Source organism: Prunus avium, chromosome 4, assembly GCF_965620075.1.
Source record: "Prunus avium chromosome 4, drPruAviu1.hap1.1, whole genome shotgun sequence".
Lineage (NCBI taxonomy): Eukaryota > Viridiplantae > Streptophyta > Magnoliopsida > Rosales > Rosaceae > Prunus > Prunus avium.
In genome coordinates this window covers 28,404,086-28,422,671 of record NC_142287.1, presented here as the reverse complement: position 1 = coordinate 28,422,671, position 18,586 = coordinate 28,404,086, and the positions used below count along the sequence as shown (strand labels likewise).

At 35.1% G+C, this 18,586-nt stretch overlaps 2 protein-coding genes across 3 annotated transcripts; both read right to left on the bottom strand.

The window, feature by feature from the left end:
* Window positions 1-1,824: 1,824 nt before the first annotated feature.
* On the bottom strand, window positions 1,825-12,025 carry LOC110768988 (ARM repeat superfamily protein). 2 transcript variants are annotated; one of them, XM_021972882.2, is made up of 17 exons: window positions 11,783-12,025; window positions 10,839-11,037; window positions 9,880-10,188; window positions 9,700-9,789; window positions 8,754-9,221; window positions 8,509-8,616; window positions 7,682-7,812; window positions 7,451-7,583; window positions 6,488-6,848; window positions 5,861-6,384; window positions 5,567-5,746; window positions 5,315-5,473; window positions 4,941-5,015; window positions 4,152-4,299; window positions 3,590-3,741; window positions 3,116-3,331; window positions 1,825-2,898 (listed from the first exon to the last, which is right to left on the bottom strand). In XM_021972882.2, exons 1-17 carry the CDS (start codon window positions 11,968-11,970, stop codon window positions 2,275-2,277), a joined length of 4,065 nt encoding a protein of 1,354 aa, XP_021828574.2. In that variant the 5' UTR covers window positions 11,971-12,025; the 3' UTR covers window positions 1,825-2,274. The 2 variants fall into 2 exon arrangements, with proteins under 2 accessions (XP_021828574.2, XP_088108756.1); XM_088252630.1 differs by lacking the exon at window positions 1,825-2,898 and having other exon boundaries at window positions 3,263-3,396.
* A 2,638-nt stretch (window positions 12,026-14,663) lies between these two features.
* Window positions 14,664-17,736, bottom strand: MYB10 (myb domain protein 10). Its single transcript, XM_021972902.2, has 3 exons — window positions 17,366-17,736; window positions 15,855-15,984; window positions 14,664-15,698 (listed from the first exon to the last, which is right to left on the bottom strand). The coding sequence occupies exons 1-3, from the start codon at window positions 17,502-17,504 to the stop codon at window positions 14,870-14,872; spliced, it is 1,098 nt and encodes a 365-aa protein (XP_021828594.2). The 5' UTR covers window positions 17,505-17,736; the 3' UTR covers window positions 14,664-14,869.
* Window positions 17,737-18,586: the final 850 nt, after the last annotated feature.

Below are 18,586 nucleotides of genomic sequence, written 5' to 3'. Positions count from 1 at the left end.
ACATTGCACATGTAAGCTCACGTATTTCTTTGATTGCTGAACTAATACTATAAAGGGCCATTCGCTTCACCTGTTTTTCATGACAAAGGTAGGCACTTTCAATCACTGATCAACTTTGAAAGTTCACCTCTAGCTTGTCAACTTGTGCTTTATGTCTTCTGGAAGAAGACAGACTTCATTAGTCAACTGGATGCACCCAGTAACATTTTCGGGTGAGACGAAGTCCAGCACTACATGTACACAAGACTGCATGTCAAGATAAACGAAATGCAAAAGATTATGATATGTATCATCATGAATGTCATTTAGTCTTCTAAATCTTAAAATGTCACAAAAGATTAGGTTTAGCTTTCATATCTCATTTTCTTCCGCAAAGATTCTCATGGTTTCTTTTGTTTTTTCTTTAAAACAAAGAAAAAGCTTCCAATTTTGTGTTTTTTATTTTTGTAACGAGTAAAAGCCTGATAAGTACAACAATTTAAATTAGATTAGATAAAATGATAAGTACAACCTTATGATTGAAATTATATATCCAACCAAAACAGAAAAACAGAGTTTTCATTGAATATCTTTTTTTCTACATTTTTATTTTTTGAATATTAGAAATTTTTGGGCCTAAAACCTAGGAAGGAAAGAAGTCCAATGATTAAGTCGGTTTCCTTTCCTAAGTCTATATAATTAGAGGTAGAAACCTTGGAACTTTCATCAAAAAAAATCAGTAGAGCAGCAGCCCTATTCTGGAGCAAGGTGTCTCACCAAGCTAGCAATATTCAAAGTACGGAGTGAGACCTTTTCTAAGGACTTAAGAAGGTCTTGGTCCGAATTTCGAATGTAGCTATCTTGGGTGACTTTCAACTGCCGATGACAAGAAGCATAGCTTGGTATTGAGTTGAGGTATGTATATATATGATTCTCAACTTGAAGTTGCTGTTGCTTTCTATGAATCTTGAAACTCTGGGTTTTTCAATCTGCTGGTCATTTGGTTACTATATGCTTTTGGCATGATATTATTTATGATTTCTTTGAGGCTTTTGGCTCTAATTATATTCCCTTTCTTCTTGTACGGAGGTGTCTGTCATTTAATCAAGCATGTATTTGGATATTTTTATTTTTAATGCTATATTTCAATATATGACTGACCGATCTCAGAGAGGCTCGATTATACTTGACACAGTTAATTCTGTTTTGTTTCGTTTTGATGTTGCGATATTGGTTCCTATATGAATCTTGGGACTCTGGATTTTTCAATCTGAAAATTCAAGTTGTTCTTTCCTTGTTTTTAACACTTTCGAATTTGAAGATTTTTATCTGGGAATTTTAAATCAGGGAATAGAATTTCATTTGAAATCGTTGCTAATTACCTGTACTGGTGTAGGCAAGGCAATTGACTCTCAATCATTGCTAACCACTATTTATTAAAATATTTGAACCCATGTCTAAAGTGTAAAAGTTGTATAAATCCACGTTCATTAGAATCAGAAAACCCATTTAAAAAATAAGAAAACCCAAGTATAGCCGACCGGCTATACGACTTTTTTAAATATATTGTACTTAAAAAGTATAGCCATCCTTGATTTTATTCAAAAAAAATAAAAAATATACCTGCTGTCTTAGCTTTTTCGTTTGGTTTTTTTAAGGTATAGCCGAACGGCTGTACTATTAATTTTTAAAAAATAAAAAACAACTGTAGTATAGCCGAAAAATGTATATTATACATTTGCTTTTTAAAAAATGTGTATTTTACCAAGTCTTTAAGACGTATATGAAAAACATAAATATTATTAAAAAATTACATACATACATGTATATACGAGTATTAAAAGGAAAAAAATATTAAATTCTTTATACGGATTATAACTCTGGAAAAGTGTCAAAATAAATGTTAGATATAGACTACTTATAATTAAGAAATTCGATGGAAATAATAAAAAACTAAACAATCCATGTTGTTCAGCTAGCTGGCAACTGCAACCTACACAAAGGGCACGTATGGCCCGTCACTAACCATTTGAGGACGCATTTAGTAGTGAAAGCTCATGACTTTGTGTCTTAGACTATCTGAGCTTCAAGAGCCTATATCTAAATGACTCAAATATAAAAATTGAAAAACAAAAACAAGATGGTTATCAAACGGATCCTAAGATATATTAGTTTGCAACTCGAACCTATACACTGGGAATGCACAAGAGGTCGTCGACCATAACGTATGAATAGCAATTTGTACATATACTATGATAACAAGAATCTTTTAACTGCACACTTTGTTATCAAAAACTAGAGTGCATGCAGTTTCTTGAAAACAGTTTCCACAGAAGGAAAGTCAACATCAAAACCATAACTCTGCCCTCCATACTGCACATAAAGGTACTCTTTTGGAGATGAGGGAGGGGGCAGAATTTGGAAGATTTCAGGTATGTCTGATGTTGGGGGTGAAGGTATGTCCTTTTTCTTCATAGAATAGTAAACATCAGCTATAAGAAGCCAAATAAGATCAGGGTCCATAGATGCAAGACCTTGAAGGGCATTTACAGATGCATCACGGAGACCAACCACGCCACTACAAGCAATCCCTACCACAAGACCGCTGACCTTCTTGAGGACAACTTCCAATGCCGAAGCACTCCTTCTGTTTCGGGACAATTCAGCAATCATGTTGAGCACTGCAACCTGGACTTTGAGATTAGAAGTTTCGGCCAAGGAGTCCTCCGAAGAAGTGGAAGTGCTTCTGTAAGGAAGTTGCAAAGGGATTTTTTCTTTTAAGTTGGGCTTTCTATGGAATGGGGAGGTAGACAGAAGTTTCCAGAAGTGGGAGCCATCAGTGTGGAAGCGTCGTGAAAAGAAATCTCCTCCACAAATTTGCACTGTGTTGCTCACCACACATAAACATCTTCGAACAGCCTGAAAACCCGTAGGCAACAAGAGTTACAATCCACTAAAAAGGAAGCATATAATCAATTGTCTCATGAGTCAGCAAATTTCTTGGTAAAGAAATTAAAGCACATAAAGCCACCAGCACAAGAGTCTCATCCAAGTCACAAAAGGACTAGAGCAAGTAAAAATTGCAACGCCTATGCAGGATTAAAACAACAAGCAAGGGGAAAGAATGGTCACGCACCACTGGATTTTTATTTCGAATACAAATAACCAGGTAAGGCCAGATTTTATTCATTGCTGGAAGCAACCTGTTCTCATCAGCCCCTTCATCAGCAGCATCCAACATATCTTGGAGATAATATAGTGAATATGACTCAATCACTTCTTCAATTGCTTCCTTACCAGCTCTCTCATGGCGATAAGCCTCTTCCACTTTTGCCAATGAAATAACACCATCCTTCATATATAGAAGTGGGGAAGAAAATGTTCATTCATCATTGGATGGACAAGCAAAACGCACAGCTACTACCAATCAAAATTAAGATAGTAGCCGTATCTTGGGTAAGAAAAGAGTAAAGAATCTTATAAAATTACAAAAGCAAAAGAAAGGCAAAAGATCTTCTCATGGTTCACATTATCACATAATTACTTGGCATCTGTATGCATAACCTCACAGAACGGAAAGGGACAGAAAACAAATGGAGCAGAAAGTTACCTCAACTATATCCAAGGCCGCCAGACAAGCTGCTTGCCTTCCTGAAGCTAGTAGAGGGGTTGCAGCCATAATACATGAACTGGCAATAGCTCCAACCGTTCGTCTATATCTCTTTGAATCATTCAGCTTAAACAAAATGCTCTCCCATTGCTCTACATGCATAATATATTTCATTAAACAAGGTACAGTTCAGCGCTATTACTTACATCACAGGATCCAGAGATTTAACTGCCAAGACAAATATAATACAGAGTACAGACAAGGACAATATGCTTATAATCATTGTGTTTCAGATGCTACCCCTATTATCATATTCTGTCAAAACTAACAAGTTGAGTGAAATGAATTGAACACTAACTTAAGGAGACTCGTGCCAATTACTGGCTGAGTTGAGAAATTACACACTTTAAAATCTCACAACAACATAAAATAAAACAAAAAAGTAGTTATTGAAGAAAGGTATTTAGACTGGAAACCTCAAATCAAATACCATTAAAGAAAAAAAAAAATCATTTTTCAACCCAATCAAAATAAGCAGATATCAGAAAAGAAAACTGTTTACCTGAATCCACGTGGGACATAAGAATGTCATCATCAACTTTCTTTTCCATATCATGTATTCTGGCCTTGACATCCAACAAATAAGACTCTGCTTGGCTCGGCAATGAACAAGCCTCCCGCTTTGATGCCTTGGCAATTTCTGCTACAGCCTAAAGAGAAAAAAGAATTAACACGATAACATTTCTGTCTGACTAAATAAACTAGATACAGTGTTACTATTCCATTTTTCTTGGCAATTCATTTCCACTGTTTCTGATCAACTAAAGAAAATGTAAGCATCCTGTTTTACACGAATTTAATATGCCAATTAAAAATATACATTTATAAAACAAGAATAATAATTTTGAAACCTATCCTTTCTAATCAAAGGATGAAATGAAAAAATAGTGTTTTTGAAATTGAAAACTTCACCAAACTCAACTTAATACAGATACTTTGTGTTTCTTAAACTAGCTTATTATTAAAGCTGAATTACCTACCTATGATACTTAATAATCCATATCCTTTTATTTCCTCCACTTTCCCAGGAATACAGAGCAAAATAATTTAGGTAAGTAATGCAGTTCTTGCCCATTTCCCCAACTCAGAAAAATTTACCAAACCACCAGGTAAGCAATGAGATGATTTTAGTTGCTGAATGAGAAGGGATTCTCATAAAATACAATCTTTAAAGTAAAAGAAAAGGAGATTGTAGCATTCTTTAGTACAGCTCCTGGAAAATTTGGAATAGCAACCAAAAATAACATAAAAAACCCAAATAAATAGAATGACCAAACAATAAAAAGATGACCTTTAAAAAGGGAATGGTCAATTCAGGGTGCTGATGCCTGCCAAGAATCTCAAGCTCCACAGAAACAGAGCGCATCTGCATAATAGGAACACAGCTTAGCACCGCAATTTCACCACCACGCAACCCCCAAATAAAAGGAAAAAAAGGGGAAAGAAAGAAGTAGTGGCTAAAACATCGATGTGAACCAATAGAGGACTTGAAATCATGTTCAAAGTAATAAAAATATCAAAACAGATCATGCTAAGAAGGACTATATTTTCTAAGATAATCAGAATGAAAATTGAGCATATCAGTTGCCCTATCAACATGCATCAGAAAATTGAACATATCAGGTGCCCTTAGCATTTATCAACATCAAGGGGTCATAGGTGTACCGGCTCCTCAAATAGAGGCAATATCTTATAAGCTACTCCAATATAGGAAAGCATGGCAGCGAGCACATTTGGTACATGAGGGTTAATATCCAAATGGCGTAATTGCCGACATATTGAATCAATCACATAGTCTGCATTCGCTAGTACTAGGTGTCCAACCTACAAGTCAATAAAAATGGAAATGTCATAGGCCAGACAATTGAATCCGAAAAACTGGAACAAACTGAGATTGTGTATGCTGCACTGACTCACTGTTGGATAGCCAGATGAAGCAGCCAAGATATGTAATACAGCATCAGAAGCACTTCTAACATGATAATTTGAAGAAACAAGATTCTCAAGCAACATATAAAGGGATTGATGAAGAAATCCACTAGACGCAAAATCTCCTCCAAGGCAGATACTGATTATGCCTATTCCTTCAATAGTAACCTGTTTGAGAAAAACAAAGCTACAGTGATTTATTGTACATCTACTGAACAAAACAAAACTGATGCAAGATTCACTGCATTTTATGCGCAGTAGGTGGAGAAAAATGTATATTACCTGGTGTAGCATAGCTGTGTCCTGAAAGAAGTTTACACTAATATCTTCAGCTTCATAGTCAGGATGTATGCCCGAAGATTTATGTTCAGTTGGAAGTTCCCATACTTCATGAGATAGATACTCATGTAAAATTCTACCAATACAGTCAATCAAGTGACTCCTTAAACCCTCATCTTGTAAAACCTTCCAACTAGATTCACAAAAGACAGAAGATTCGATTTCAAAAGGTTGGCCACCAGCAAACCCTGCACCAGATTCCCGAACCTCTTTCCTTCTTTTTCTTGAGTTCGGAAATATCCTTGTGAAAAAATCAGTGGCTTGATCGGATATACCAAATATCATCTCATTCAGAATACATACAGCAGTGCTTGCCTGGCGCAGTAACTGTCCTGAACCAGTTCTATTATACCATGAATGCCAACTGGCTTTGTTATAATCCTTCATACGAATCTCAGAAACTAATTTACGCAAGCAACCCAGTGGAATTTCAGTAATGAGTGACAGATGCTGCCCATTTTTTATATCTAGCAAGGAAGGAAACATGAAAATCCTGATGTCAGTACAGAGCAATGAGGATGTAAGTTGAAAGTTGAAACCAAACAATTCAATGTAAAGAGCTGAAATTACCTGCCATCAAGGACAAACCTACAAGTCTAAGAATTCCTGAAAGAGCTTCGTATAGTTTTCGACTTCCAATGTGAAAAAACCAAGGAGGCATGCGCGGAAGCTCATAATTCTTCTGTGCATCATTTGATGCATATGGTATACCTTTCTCCTGGATGTCTTTTATCTTTGAATTTTGAGGAACAGCAGCCATGATTGTCAGGCAATCGCTGGTAATGTTAGTTCCAGCCTTCAACTCAGATACTGAGTCAAGGTAAACTACTGAGGATGACCTCGATTTAATAAGCTTATCAAGAGAACCAGCAAATACCGAATTCTGACTCATACAAACAGAAAAAATGTCCAGGAAACGAGTAGCTGTTACCTAGGCATTCCCAAGGAAAAAAATGTCATAGGCAAGAATAAAGAACTTCAAACTGAAACTATAAGGACTATGAGAAATAAATGCATGTCAGATTTACATACGACAATAACAGACATTATGCCTGGCCTAGACCTTTTTCTTTCTACATTGAAAACTCTTGAAATATTGTATTATGTGAACAAACTGTAGTTCGGAGATTAGATGATAATTTACACAGGCATGAAGTTTTCATAATTTAACAAAGAAAAAAAGACATCTTTTTGTTTTATGAAAGTATAGCTACGAGTAGAAATTTTTGTCAATTACTGATGATATAGTAAACCATAGGTCAATCACATAGGTTGTCCATAATTTTTGTTTTAAACTAAAGTTTTTTTTATCTTGTTTCTCCAAATTACATGACATTTACACGATCAAGCATGCAGTTAAAGAAGTTTGTTTTGCTGAAATTGGAAAACAAAGAATCTGACAATTTTTTTTTAGAGGTGGTTTTATTTTATATATGAAGAAATAAATTATCAATATTAAAAATATCAACTGGATAAAGCTCACTTGTAACTCAAAACATACATGCTAAAGTTACCAAGAAAATACACACATACTGGAGACTGAAGGATGTGATCCACCACAAACTGAGGACCAGAATAATACATTATTACAAGTAACTGCTGAGCGTGTGATAGTGCAAGTGTTTCCTCACTCCCAAGCACCACTTTTGGAAGCTTATCAATGAGCCTGGTAACATAATTAAGTTCTTGTAAGAATTTTTTCCTTTCGAAAGGACACTACCAACTACACCCAATATTTTGTCTAATATCAAATGAAGCACAAACCTGGTAAAAATCTGAGCAACATCATGTCCCATTTGATTTTCTCCAATCAATGTGAATAAATTCCTAAGGGATTCTTGTGCACCTGCAGACACCTCTTCAGAGTCATCAATAACCAAAGAACATAAGCACTCCTGCATGAGTAGTAGCAAGACATGTGTTAGCTTGAACTGGAAGTTCAAGTTTAGCCCTTATAAATCATAGAAAATTGATTTAATTCAGGACAATGAACATGCTGATAAGTAAAAAAATGATCAGAACAAGAAACGGAAGCTTCTTTGCTTCAGCTGGAGATAAGACATGTTGAAGACACATTAAGATTCAAGAACAGCCAGAATACAGAAGCAGTGGAAGACGTTAAATGAATACCCAAAAGAAAAAAAAAAAAAAAACCAAAAAACCTCAAGTATGCATGAAGTACCGGATCAGGACCTGCTGGGATATGCATCCCACACACAAAATTCAAGACAGGTGTCCAACCAGGGTGTTTGTCAAGCACAGAGCATGGACATTATGAGAAACAGAACTGCATGAAATATGTTTCCCGGTTGTAGGAATCAGGGATGTACTCAACTTTCAGACCAAAAACTGCCACTCAACACTTGCACAATTTTAACTAAATATACAAATCTCAAGAACCAACTCACACACCAGACATGTTCACAAGTTAAACAAGTCAAAAAGTGCACTCTGTAACTGGAAAAGAAAAAAAAAGTATGAACTCAATTCTATTTATATCATGCAAGGCAAATGCATCAACTTGAGTATATATGCAATGAGAGCGAAAAGGAATCATGAGCACAAAAACACAAATATAATTTTCAGCTAACCAGAAGCATTTGTCTACTCTGCCTTAGCGTATAGCTGCACTTTGACAACAGTCCTCGTATGGAAGCCAGGAGCCCTTGCCTCACTTTTTTTGCTGGATGAATGCAAATCTAACAAATAATTGAAGGATTTACTAATTGAATAAAAGCACTAAAATTTCAGAAAGAAAAACATTGCAAGATTAGAAATGATGTAAATAGCCTATGTACAATAATTAACTAGTAGCAACTGAAACGAAAGAACGTACATGTCGAAAAGTTGCACCCAAAAGTTTATCCACATGGATTGAAGTTTTCTCAATCCAATCATTAGTACGATCCACATGCAAAGATCTATCGCCTTTGCCAGAATCAGTTTTCTTCTCATACTGGGAAGTAGTTGGAATCACTTTATTACTTGAATCTTCCATTACCATTTTACTTGGACCATGTGCCTTAACAGGCAACTTACGGAGCTCATCCATTAAAGATTGTGTAGATTCATACTTTTTTAAATTGGACTCAGAAGTAACCGTTACGGACATATCAAGTCTAGATAAATTAGCATCATCCTGCAGAACTATCATCAGATACTCAGCCAAACCTCTAACTGCTTGATCAATTGCATCCCCACTTCCTGCAGCCCCACTGGTCATTGTTTTCGAGGCATGCAAAACTTTGGCAAATTGACTAACAACACCAGGTAAAAAGAAGGCTAATGCATCAGCAGTACCAACCTGTAGGGAAAAAATATTCTGAATCAAACTAACCCAAAGGTACTGACTTGTAGGATTGCAATTTGCAGTGAAGGATGTTTATCATACCCAAAAAATTTCAGAACCTGTAAAGGTCTGCTCATGTGCAAATAACACACCAAAATAAAGAACTGGTTGTCATGCTTGAGACTAGCAAAACTAACTAAATGAAACAAAATGTGATATTTTTACCATTCAAAGTCGATGTTGTAAACACACTCTAAAATAAAAGATCAGGAAAATAAAGTATTTAAAATGAAATACATGGCTAAGTATAGTTCGTTTCTTATTAAGCACACCAGTTGGTTCATAAAGTGTCAAACAAAGTATTTAAGCCTTTTTAAAGGATGAGCACAAGGTAAAATTAAGAGGGGGCAAAAACAGAGAAACACAAATTCAAAATTTATAAATTAACCAAAGCTACAAAATAGTTAGAACCTACATGAAATCACAAGATTACCTTAGCAACAAGCACACGCAGAGTCATAAAGGCCTCAATACGAAGCCTTGCACTACCTAGATGTCCTCGTGCAGCCTCAGTATCTGCAGCCTTTTCATAAAACCACAAAGGAAATAAATAAAATATGAAAACTTCAAATGATACAGGATAATCAACTTTTACACAAACAATTTAACATACATTGAGAAGAAGAGACAGCCAGTGTCCAACAGCTGCAGAAGCAGCTTGTGATTGTAGAAATGCAAGTAAACATTCATCTGGTTCTGAATCGTACTTTGAAGATCTACTGAGTGGATATTTTAAGTCTCTGTTTTCTAAAAGCATAGGCATGCCAAAGATTTGTTTACATGCACAGGACTCATCAGAGCATGGAAGTAAATTCAGAAGCATTGCCCTGAAACACTTAATAACTCCTTCACGAAACTCTTCTGACGCATCAGATGGAGAAAGCAAAGCCCCATAAGTCAATTTTTTCAGCACTACAACCATCTGCAAAAGGACATTATTGCACTTCAAATGAAAAGACCAGGTTCAAAAGGTGATGCAAGTATAACGTACTAGTTCGAGGACAACAATTCACATGAACAAACAAATTCATACAACATCTAAGCCAATTTTGAACTCATAGCAAAACCATACCATTTTTTTTATAGGAAATATAACATTTATTAAGCGTGAGGAGGCGCAGAGTAAGACACAATGTCTCCATCCATGCAACGCAAAGAATACAAATAAGCTAATTGCAGGAGGGGAACGTTACAATTAATTCTCCATCTTTTCTACACATCCCAATTTGAAGGTTTAAAACATTGACGGATTACAAATGTAATGTTACTTATAAGCAAACCCAATCAAACAGATCAAAGGGATATAATGTTGGATCATGTAATATTATTCATCTTAACAAGAAATTATCTACATGATAAAATATGTATCACAAGGGCTATAGCTCAGTTAGGTATAGCACCTTGTTTACATACACACCAATATTTTTCAGAGTCCATCAGTACATGGATTTATTTTGGATGAAGAATAGCAACAATCATCCTATTAAAGTTTGTCTAATAAAACGGGAATTAGTAAATCTACATGTACGTAATGTGGAACATTCCAAGCAATTGTCAGTCAAAACGGATTACCTGATCTGCAGATCCTAAAAGACACTTCTTGAGAAGTTCCTCCAGGCACTGTAGCACGCCTTCAGCAACACTATCACTCACTTTTTGGGGCTTTTTTGAGTCATTTGAGCTCACAACTTTTTCTTTGGAACCAAGCTTCTTTGAGGTTCTACAGTCGACAGAAGCATCCAATAGAAGCAGCAAGGGAAACAACGTATAGCTGAAAGGTAAACAAAGATGTCAAGAAAATAATGCTTACTAATGTATACATAATTATACACACACATTTTGAATTTTTTTTCAAGTTTGTACGACAAGTATAAGTGATGAAACCATGCTTCCTCGGGTGTGGATCACCAGGAACGAGATTCAGTATGAAATTGAACAATGAGACACGAAGTCCATTAGTGACAAAGTGAAGATTTTGCTCCTCCACCACCCAGATCATATCATATCAATATAGCACTCAACTAAATTAAAAAACAATTTGAATAAGAATGATGTAATTTGTGCCCTCTAACCAATGAGTATAGATCGGATAGGCTGAGATAAAGTTATGTGCAACTAGGGTGAGGAATTTGGTTTCCTACAATACACAGCAACCAAATTCCGTCAACTCCATTAACTCACCCAACCTTCGAACATTGTTTCAATCACTAAAACTTAAAACCAAACACATTTAGGCTTTAATTTCAAATTATTAAGGCAACAAACTCGATCAAGTTACGGATGATTCATCCAACAGTCAAAAGCTCACCTCACCGTTATATACTTATGCATACAAGTATATAAAGACTAAAACATGCACATTTAAGCAGATATATAGATACACACATGTATATATATTTATAAACATGTAGATACATCTTTTAGAAAGCTTTCTGCTCAAGATGGCATTTAAGCATAGAAAGGCTGCAAATTTCAGGCAAAGAAGCAAACTTTTCACAGAGGATTACAGTGCTTACTCGAAGAAGGGCTGGAGAGCGTGAGAGGGAGACTGGCGAAGGAAATGAAGCAAAGAAGAGAGAGCAGAGGAGTGCTTCTTAGGGTTTTGGAGAAGCTCCAGAAGCTCAAAGCAGTAGGCTTTTAGCTGCGTAAACACTCTGCTTCTTTCTTCTTCCGCTGGGTCGACGATTTCATCGATTTCCACCATTGCAGACTGCAGAGAGACGACGACGGGTACTTGAGAACCGCGAAATTGAAAGACGGTTTCTAGGAGGAGTTCTTAGTTTTTGGCAAAAATAACCCAAAACGGGTTAAAGTCCGGTTCAAGTTTCTCGGGCCGTTAAACCCGACCCGTTGGGGCTGCAGAACCTGTCCAAATATTCTTAACCCTGGGCTCAGCAAGGATCCATCTCGACCTCATGTTGGGCCTTGTGGGCTGCCACGTGTCTAGGCCTTTTTTCTTTTTAATGAAATTTTTAATTAGAATTTTTCTAGACAACAACAAAATCACTTTGAATGATAAAACAAGTTCACAAGAAAAGTGAACAACTGTATTTTACTAATTGGGTTTATATTGAAATGGGTGATCTTGCTTCATTTTATCCGCTAATTTGCTCCTTATATTTTACAGATTTCCCGATTTCTCATATTTAACTTGATTTTTTTATGTTTCGATATCTCATTTTCAACCGGTTTTTTTAACTTATTGACTTTATGATATAATTAAAGGTCAACATATTTGAAATGCAACAACGACCACGTGTTGAATCAACATATCATCATATTGTATCTCATTTCTACAATGATTTCCCAAAATTCTTACAATCCCGCACGAATGGATTGACTAACTAAAGCTGACCACAAATCATGTTTGGATCATATGTATAATGATTGTAGTGGATTATAGTACATTAACTTTGACAAATGACCGGCTCTTTCTTCTTGCAGAGACCCCCAAAAAAAAAAAAAAAAACCTAGTTTTCGTCGAATAGTAATTCAGTATTGAATTCAGAGGTTATGAAAGCCAAGTTAAAGACAACATATACGGTCCAAATACGTTGTACCTTTCACATGGCAGCAAAAGAGGACCATCTGCTTAATTAGTATGTTTATAAATTAATTATCTAGTTAATTACACGTGGAAGGGTTTAAGTGGTTATCTTGCTTTCTTTTTCTTTTGTTTTTTACATATTTTTTTGACTAAGATAAATTTGAACTCGGTGGTTTGGCTTTGACTATATTGTCCAAGTTACGTTTGCCCTAAATTCCTTGGATGAGTTGGGACATGAAGGAAAAATGTCACACTAATGGGAGTAAGTGGAGATTATCACCTACCCACTAAGTTAAGTAGTCATCAATTAGATGATGATTAATGTGTGAAACAAAAGAAAAAATAAATAAATGGTTAACTTGTGGTTTGTTGAATCTACGAACTTGAATTCAATTGGACAATAGAATTAGAAAATTAAGAAGAAGAAAAAATATCTATTTAATGTCAATATCTTGACTAGAAAAAGGGTTTGTTCAACCTACACAACGGTGTTTATATTATATAAGACAATTTCTTTTTGGCGACAAGTAATGGCTCTTAGAAATGCTAAAAATAAATCTAAGAAATGTTAGGGAGATCACTTTGTGTATCATACGGGATTTACGTCTATTAGAAATACTACACAATACGGTACATAAATGTACCTTCACTCCCATTCATGGGTTTGGCTAAACATGCAAATACCAGCATGTTTACTACACATTTAATAACAATATCATTCTCCATGACAAATAGAGAAAATCTCTAGCAATAAAATCTATTTTTTTTCCCAATATAAGAAAGTACTTGTTCGTTGAACCAAGCTAAGCTTTTTAATGCAGTGAAACCATAAAGTGAGGTAAAATGACACATGAGGTAGGTATTGGCATAACCAATTCATGCATGTGTGAGATAAATGGCCATAAAGATTACATGGAAACAAGTTGGTTACATATTTTATTAAATGTGATATCCATTTAATTAATACATAAGTGCACTTTAAAATAAGTTTCGAGATATGCTACGGTTAGTTATACGATTCATATCTATGTAAAGATTAGAGAACATTACTTTGCTCTCCAATAAAATGGAAAAAAAATTGGTTACATTTTATTAAATGTGATATCTATTCAATTAAAGGAAAATAATTCATGTGTAAGTGCACTTTAAAATAAGTTTCGAGATATGTTATGGTGAGTCTCACGATTCATGTCGATTCATAATGCATCAACAGTCAAAATACGCCTATTTGTGAGTGACTCATGATTTCGTATACACTACATCATGTAACTTTGTTACACTATTTGGATGTAACCGACACTTTTGTTTGCGGTTTTTGTAAAGCAAGTTTAGCATGCTCTGTCAATGGAGATGTTAAGATGACCTGAATTATACGTCATTTTCCGAGTAAAACAATGCACTAAATTGAAAATGGCAGCAAAAGATAACCACATTATCTAGTTTGGTAAGATATCCTTCAAATGATTGACTAGCTACCTAGCACAATTAATTTAACATAACTCTCAGCCTTTTTTTTGTCTTTTTCGGTATGTCACATCTTTTTCACGGTCAATTTGAGGTTCAATTGCTTTTATTGGTTGCCTGTCTTCCTTTACCGAAAATTTTATATAAAGCTCAAATCAAAGAGGTCGATTGCCTTGATTCTAGGAGGATGTGAATTTGCTACCTAGCTACTTTGTCAAACTTACATTGTACTTTGAAGTTATTATTTTGTCAAAATAAATTGCTGTAAGTGGGGACAATCACTCACCCACTCGAAGATGTTGGGCAATCATCCCATGAAAAAATAAGGATATTTTTTGTATAACTTTTTCTCACAGAACACGCATATGTGACGATATAATGATGACACTTAGGCATATATAATCAGAAAATATTATAATAAACCGAGCGAATAATTATTCACGAAAAATGATATGTTTGTTCAACCTACTGTGTTCTAAGATAAATCAGGAAAATCATCTAAAAAATTCCCATCAAAACATAAGCAAAACCCTATTTGAAAATTTGATCTGTAGTTAGGAGGAATCAACTAGGTATCAGTAATATAAGTAAATTAAATGGAGGAATTGTTGTGCGGCAAAGAAGGCCACATTTGAAAGTAATCCAAGCTCTGGTCAAACTCTGCAGCAGGGTTTGGCATTTTGTCACACTGAAAGGTCTCTGGGAGTAATTGTCCAGTTGTGACCTGTGCTAAAAACTCCTGGGCAGTACTATCTGCAGTAGGCTGATCCAGTCCAAGCTCACTTTCCAAGTAACTAAGCCACTTCTCATTTTCATGTTGTCCATGGTTTGAACCCTTGGAAGCCTCAGCCTGATTTAATTGGACTTCATTTGACTGTAATGGCACAAACCCATCAAACATGTTCCAAAAGTCAGAGTCAGGCTCCAATGGAATATCATAATTAGGTTCTGAAAAGTCAAACAGAAAATCCATTTGCTCTTCTGATGGCCTTGAAATATCAAGTTGGCTGGAACTTGAGCCATTTGATTCATTGGAGGAAACAGAAGAACTGGTCAACTCTTTCAAGTCCTTGGGATCAGGCCTAAATTGATTTATTAATTCCACTGGAGAATCCAGATCAAGCTCCTCTGGAATTGTCAAAATGCATGGATCATGATGAGGGTTGTTGTTGGCCATGCTAGTTTCTTGGTCAGCTGATTGATGCTCAAGCTCTCCTGCAACACTTGGCTTTCCACCAGACAAAAATGAAGCACTAGAGGAAGATGATGAGGAAGAGGAGGTTATAGAAGATAACTCCTTCGATTCATCTCCACAAAATTCAGAGTTCTTGAAACCCAATTTTTTCTTCAGATGAGTGTTCCACACATTCTTAATCTCATTATCTGTTCTTCCTGGAAACTGGGATGCAATTTTGGACCACCTGCACAATATAAATTAAATGTTTTTAATCGACAAGGGAGAATTCAATCTTGGGATATCTTCCAATATTGATAAGAAATAGCATTAACCCGCGAATAAGTTAGTGATTAAAACTAACTTACTAATTACATTTTTTAAGATTTATGTAGAACCTTACTTGTTTCCCCAGGCTTCATGCAGCCTAATTATGGAGTCCTCTTCCTCTCTAGTGAAGTTCCCTCGCTTGAGATCAGGCCTGAGGTAATTAATCCATCTCAAACGGCAACTTTTCCCACATCTCAGCAAACCTTCAAAACATAAAAAGTATTGTTTTTCATGATTATTAAAATATTAAGTGCATATATTCAATGTTGGTGGGAAAGAAAATGAGGAGAAAGGGACATTCATCTAGTAGCCATGCATAGACTTAGAGGAAATTTGATGTGACTGTAAATGGTCAGGCACTTGTTCTCAATTCCTAATTTGGCCTTTCTTGGTAATTGGTAAGATTTTCCAACCATACCATGAACCTACCTAGATGTGACAATTTTATATTTAGGAAACCTCTCCCTATCATCACAATTCAACATTTGGACCAACGTTTAACATACTAAGATGCACTCACAATTTATCATAAGTATACGAAAATTTTTTACTCGTGATCGTAACACCGTTACATACTTTATGGGGTATTAGTATTACTAACTAATTTATCATAAGTAAAATTTGAAAGAAATTCATAATTTTTCAAGAAAATAAGTTAGGTCAAAGGGAAATTTTGTTTATTAGTATTTTCATAAAATTAGGTATATTGAAATACATGAAAATTTGATAAATTCTAATAGAATTCTCCAAAGTTGGCATGGTCATCATAAGTTAGGGAGATATGCAATACCAACGATTAGTTGTATAAATATGGTAATCCCTAATTTTATATCCCTTTCGATCAATTAAAAACGTTATATCCGTAATAAAAGTTATATTTTAAAAGTTGAATAAACAGGAAAAACACGTTAAAAACGTTAAAAACGTTTCAAACTTGGCTTGCTTTCTGCTTTTTAGGCAACTAGAAAAATCCTAGTCAACCCAATGTCTAAAAAGTGGCATCCGATCATTTTATGCCGTAGGAGTAAAAGCAAATTAAGTAACGCCAAACTCATTGTTCCAAATTCAAAATTTGGGAATTATTTAGAAGATGTAATGCTTGAAAAGGAGAGTGCTAAAATTGAAATTTCGAGCTTACGTAAGATGAGTACTCTACCATTAAAACTAAACTTGATACCACCGTTATCATTCAAAAGTAAGAAACCCCAGCTAAAATATAAGCAAGAATGCAATGCATGGAAAAAATAAACAAAATTGAAGGGAATGCCATCTTAAGTTGTAAACAGATAATTAAGAAAAGGAATTGGGGATCATTGTTATGAAAGGGATGTTCAATGAGATTCCAAAATTACTGGGTCCACATATGAAATGAATGAATCGATATTCAATTCTTCTGGGAATTCTTTATCAAGAATTTGAAAACTTGTTATGAACACCATGTGATTTTCTTATGCATGGCATATCTATGATCATCATCGTATCACCAATGAGAGAGAGAGAGAGATCAGAGAAATCAGAGAGATCAGAGAGATCAGAGAAAGCAGAGAGGAGAAAAACTCAATAATTGATTAAGATTATTAGTACCTGCTTGCTTTGGGAGAGCCCTCCAGTTATCATGGCCATTCTTCTGAATGAAAGTTATAAGCCTCAAGTCCTCAGCAGGGCTCCAAGGACCCCTCTTCACTTGGTTCTTATCACAACATGGTGTTCTTCCCTTCCCCATCTCTCTTTCTCTCTCTTCTTTCTCTCTCTCTCTCTCTCTTTCTCTCTCAGTGTTTCTCTTACACTCTCGCACTACTCTCTCACTTATGATGTTTTTTCTTTCTTGTGCACATATGAGAAATTCATTTATGTATCACTCTCTTCATCATATATATAGAGAGGGAGTGATAGTGATAGATGTACCAGGAATGTTTATAGGGCAAGGCCACAAGGTTCATGCCTCGGACTCAGAGTGGGGAACTCTATGCTGTATAATAAATAGGAGATCCAGGATGATTACTAAATATTTACAATTTTATTCCTTTTTAATTTATTGCTCATTATTTGTTCTGTAGTACTGCTACTGTCTTGGTAATGCTTGAGCCTAAAATTCTAAGAATATCTTTCACTGATGAAAATGTAATCTCAAACAAATGAATATATAATAGTCAATTAATTTACTGTATTCACACACAACAATCCACTTCAGCCAAAAAAACATCATTTTCCACAATTATAATCAAATATCCAAGACTTTTGGGTGCTTTGATTTTGAGTTGAAACTTTTATCGTGGCGTGTTATTATTTATTTTATGTTTTCTCAATTGATCATGTACAATGTATAATCTCTCTAATATAGATAGAACTAATAAAAATAAAATCATCTCTCTAATACAGGTAAAACCTATCGATGTGAGATTCACTGCAAGAGTGTTCTCACCTTTATAATTAAGAAGATAATATGTTTGAGGGTCAGTTGAGATAGTGCAAATAGTTTTCTTTGATGTTAGGCTTGTGCTGCCTTTTTTCCTCAATAAATTGAAATTTATTATTGTGGCCCTTTTGGTATAATCCAGATTATAGAGTGTAGGATATTTTTCCATTTCGAGTAATAAAAAATAAATAGCATATCCTACTGGGGCAATGGACCAATGGTACACATGGCAAGTTAATAATTTCCAAAATAAATAGCATAAGTTTTATTTTTATTTTCCTTTGGACAAAATACACCCAATATTATGCCATGTAAATGATGTGACACCCACAAAGATTTTAGATATTTAACATTTTGCATGAGAATATCACAAAGATTTAATTCAAAAA

What these genes read in the sequence shown, in the direction of transcription:
- LOC110768988 (XM_021972882.2), bottom strand. Translation starts at nt 11,970, where the DNA reads ATGGTGGAAATCGATGAAATCGTCGACCCAGCGGAAGAAGAAAGAAGC. An exon ending in ATCACATCCTTCAGTCTCCA is followed by an intron (nt 6,849 to 7,450) that starts GTATGTGTGTAT and finishes GGGAATGCCTAG; the next exon opens with GTAACAGCTACTCGTTTCCT. An exon ending in CTTCATCTGGCTATCCAACA is followed by an intron (nt 5,474 to 5,566) that starts GTGAGTCAGTGC and finishes ATTGACTTGTAG; the next exon opens with GTTGGACACCTAGTACTAGC.
- MYB10 (XM_021972902.2), bottom strand. Translation starts at nt 17,504, where the DNA reads ATGGGGAAGGGAAGAACACCATGTTGTGATAAGAACCAAGTGAAGAGG. An exon ending in GGCTCTCCCAAAGCAAGCAG is followed by an intron (nt 15,985 to 17,365) that starts GTACTAATAATC and finishes TATGTTTTGAAG; the next exon opens with GTTTGCTGAGATGTGGGAAA. An exon ending in CATGAAGCCTGGGGAAACAA is followed by an intron (nt 15,699 to 15,854) that starts GTAAGGTTCTAC and finishes TATATTGTGCAG; the next exon opens with GTGGTCCAAAATTGCATCCC.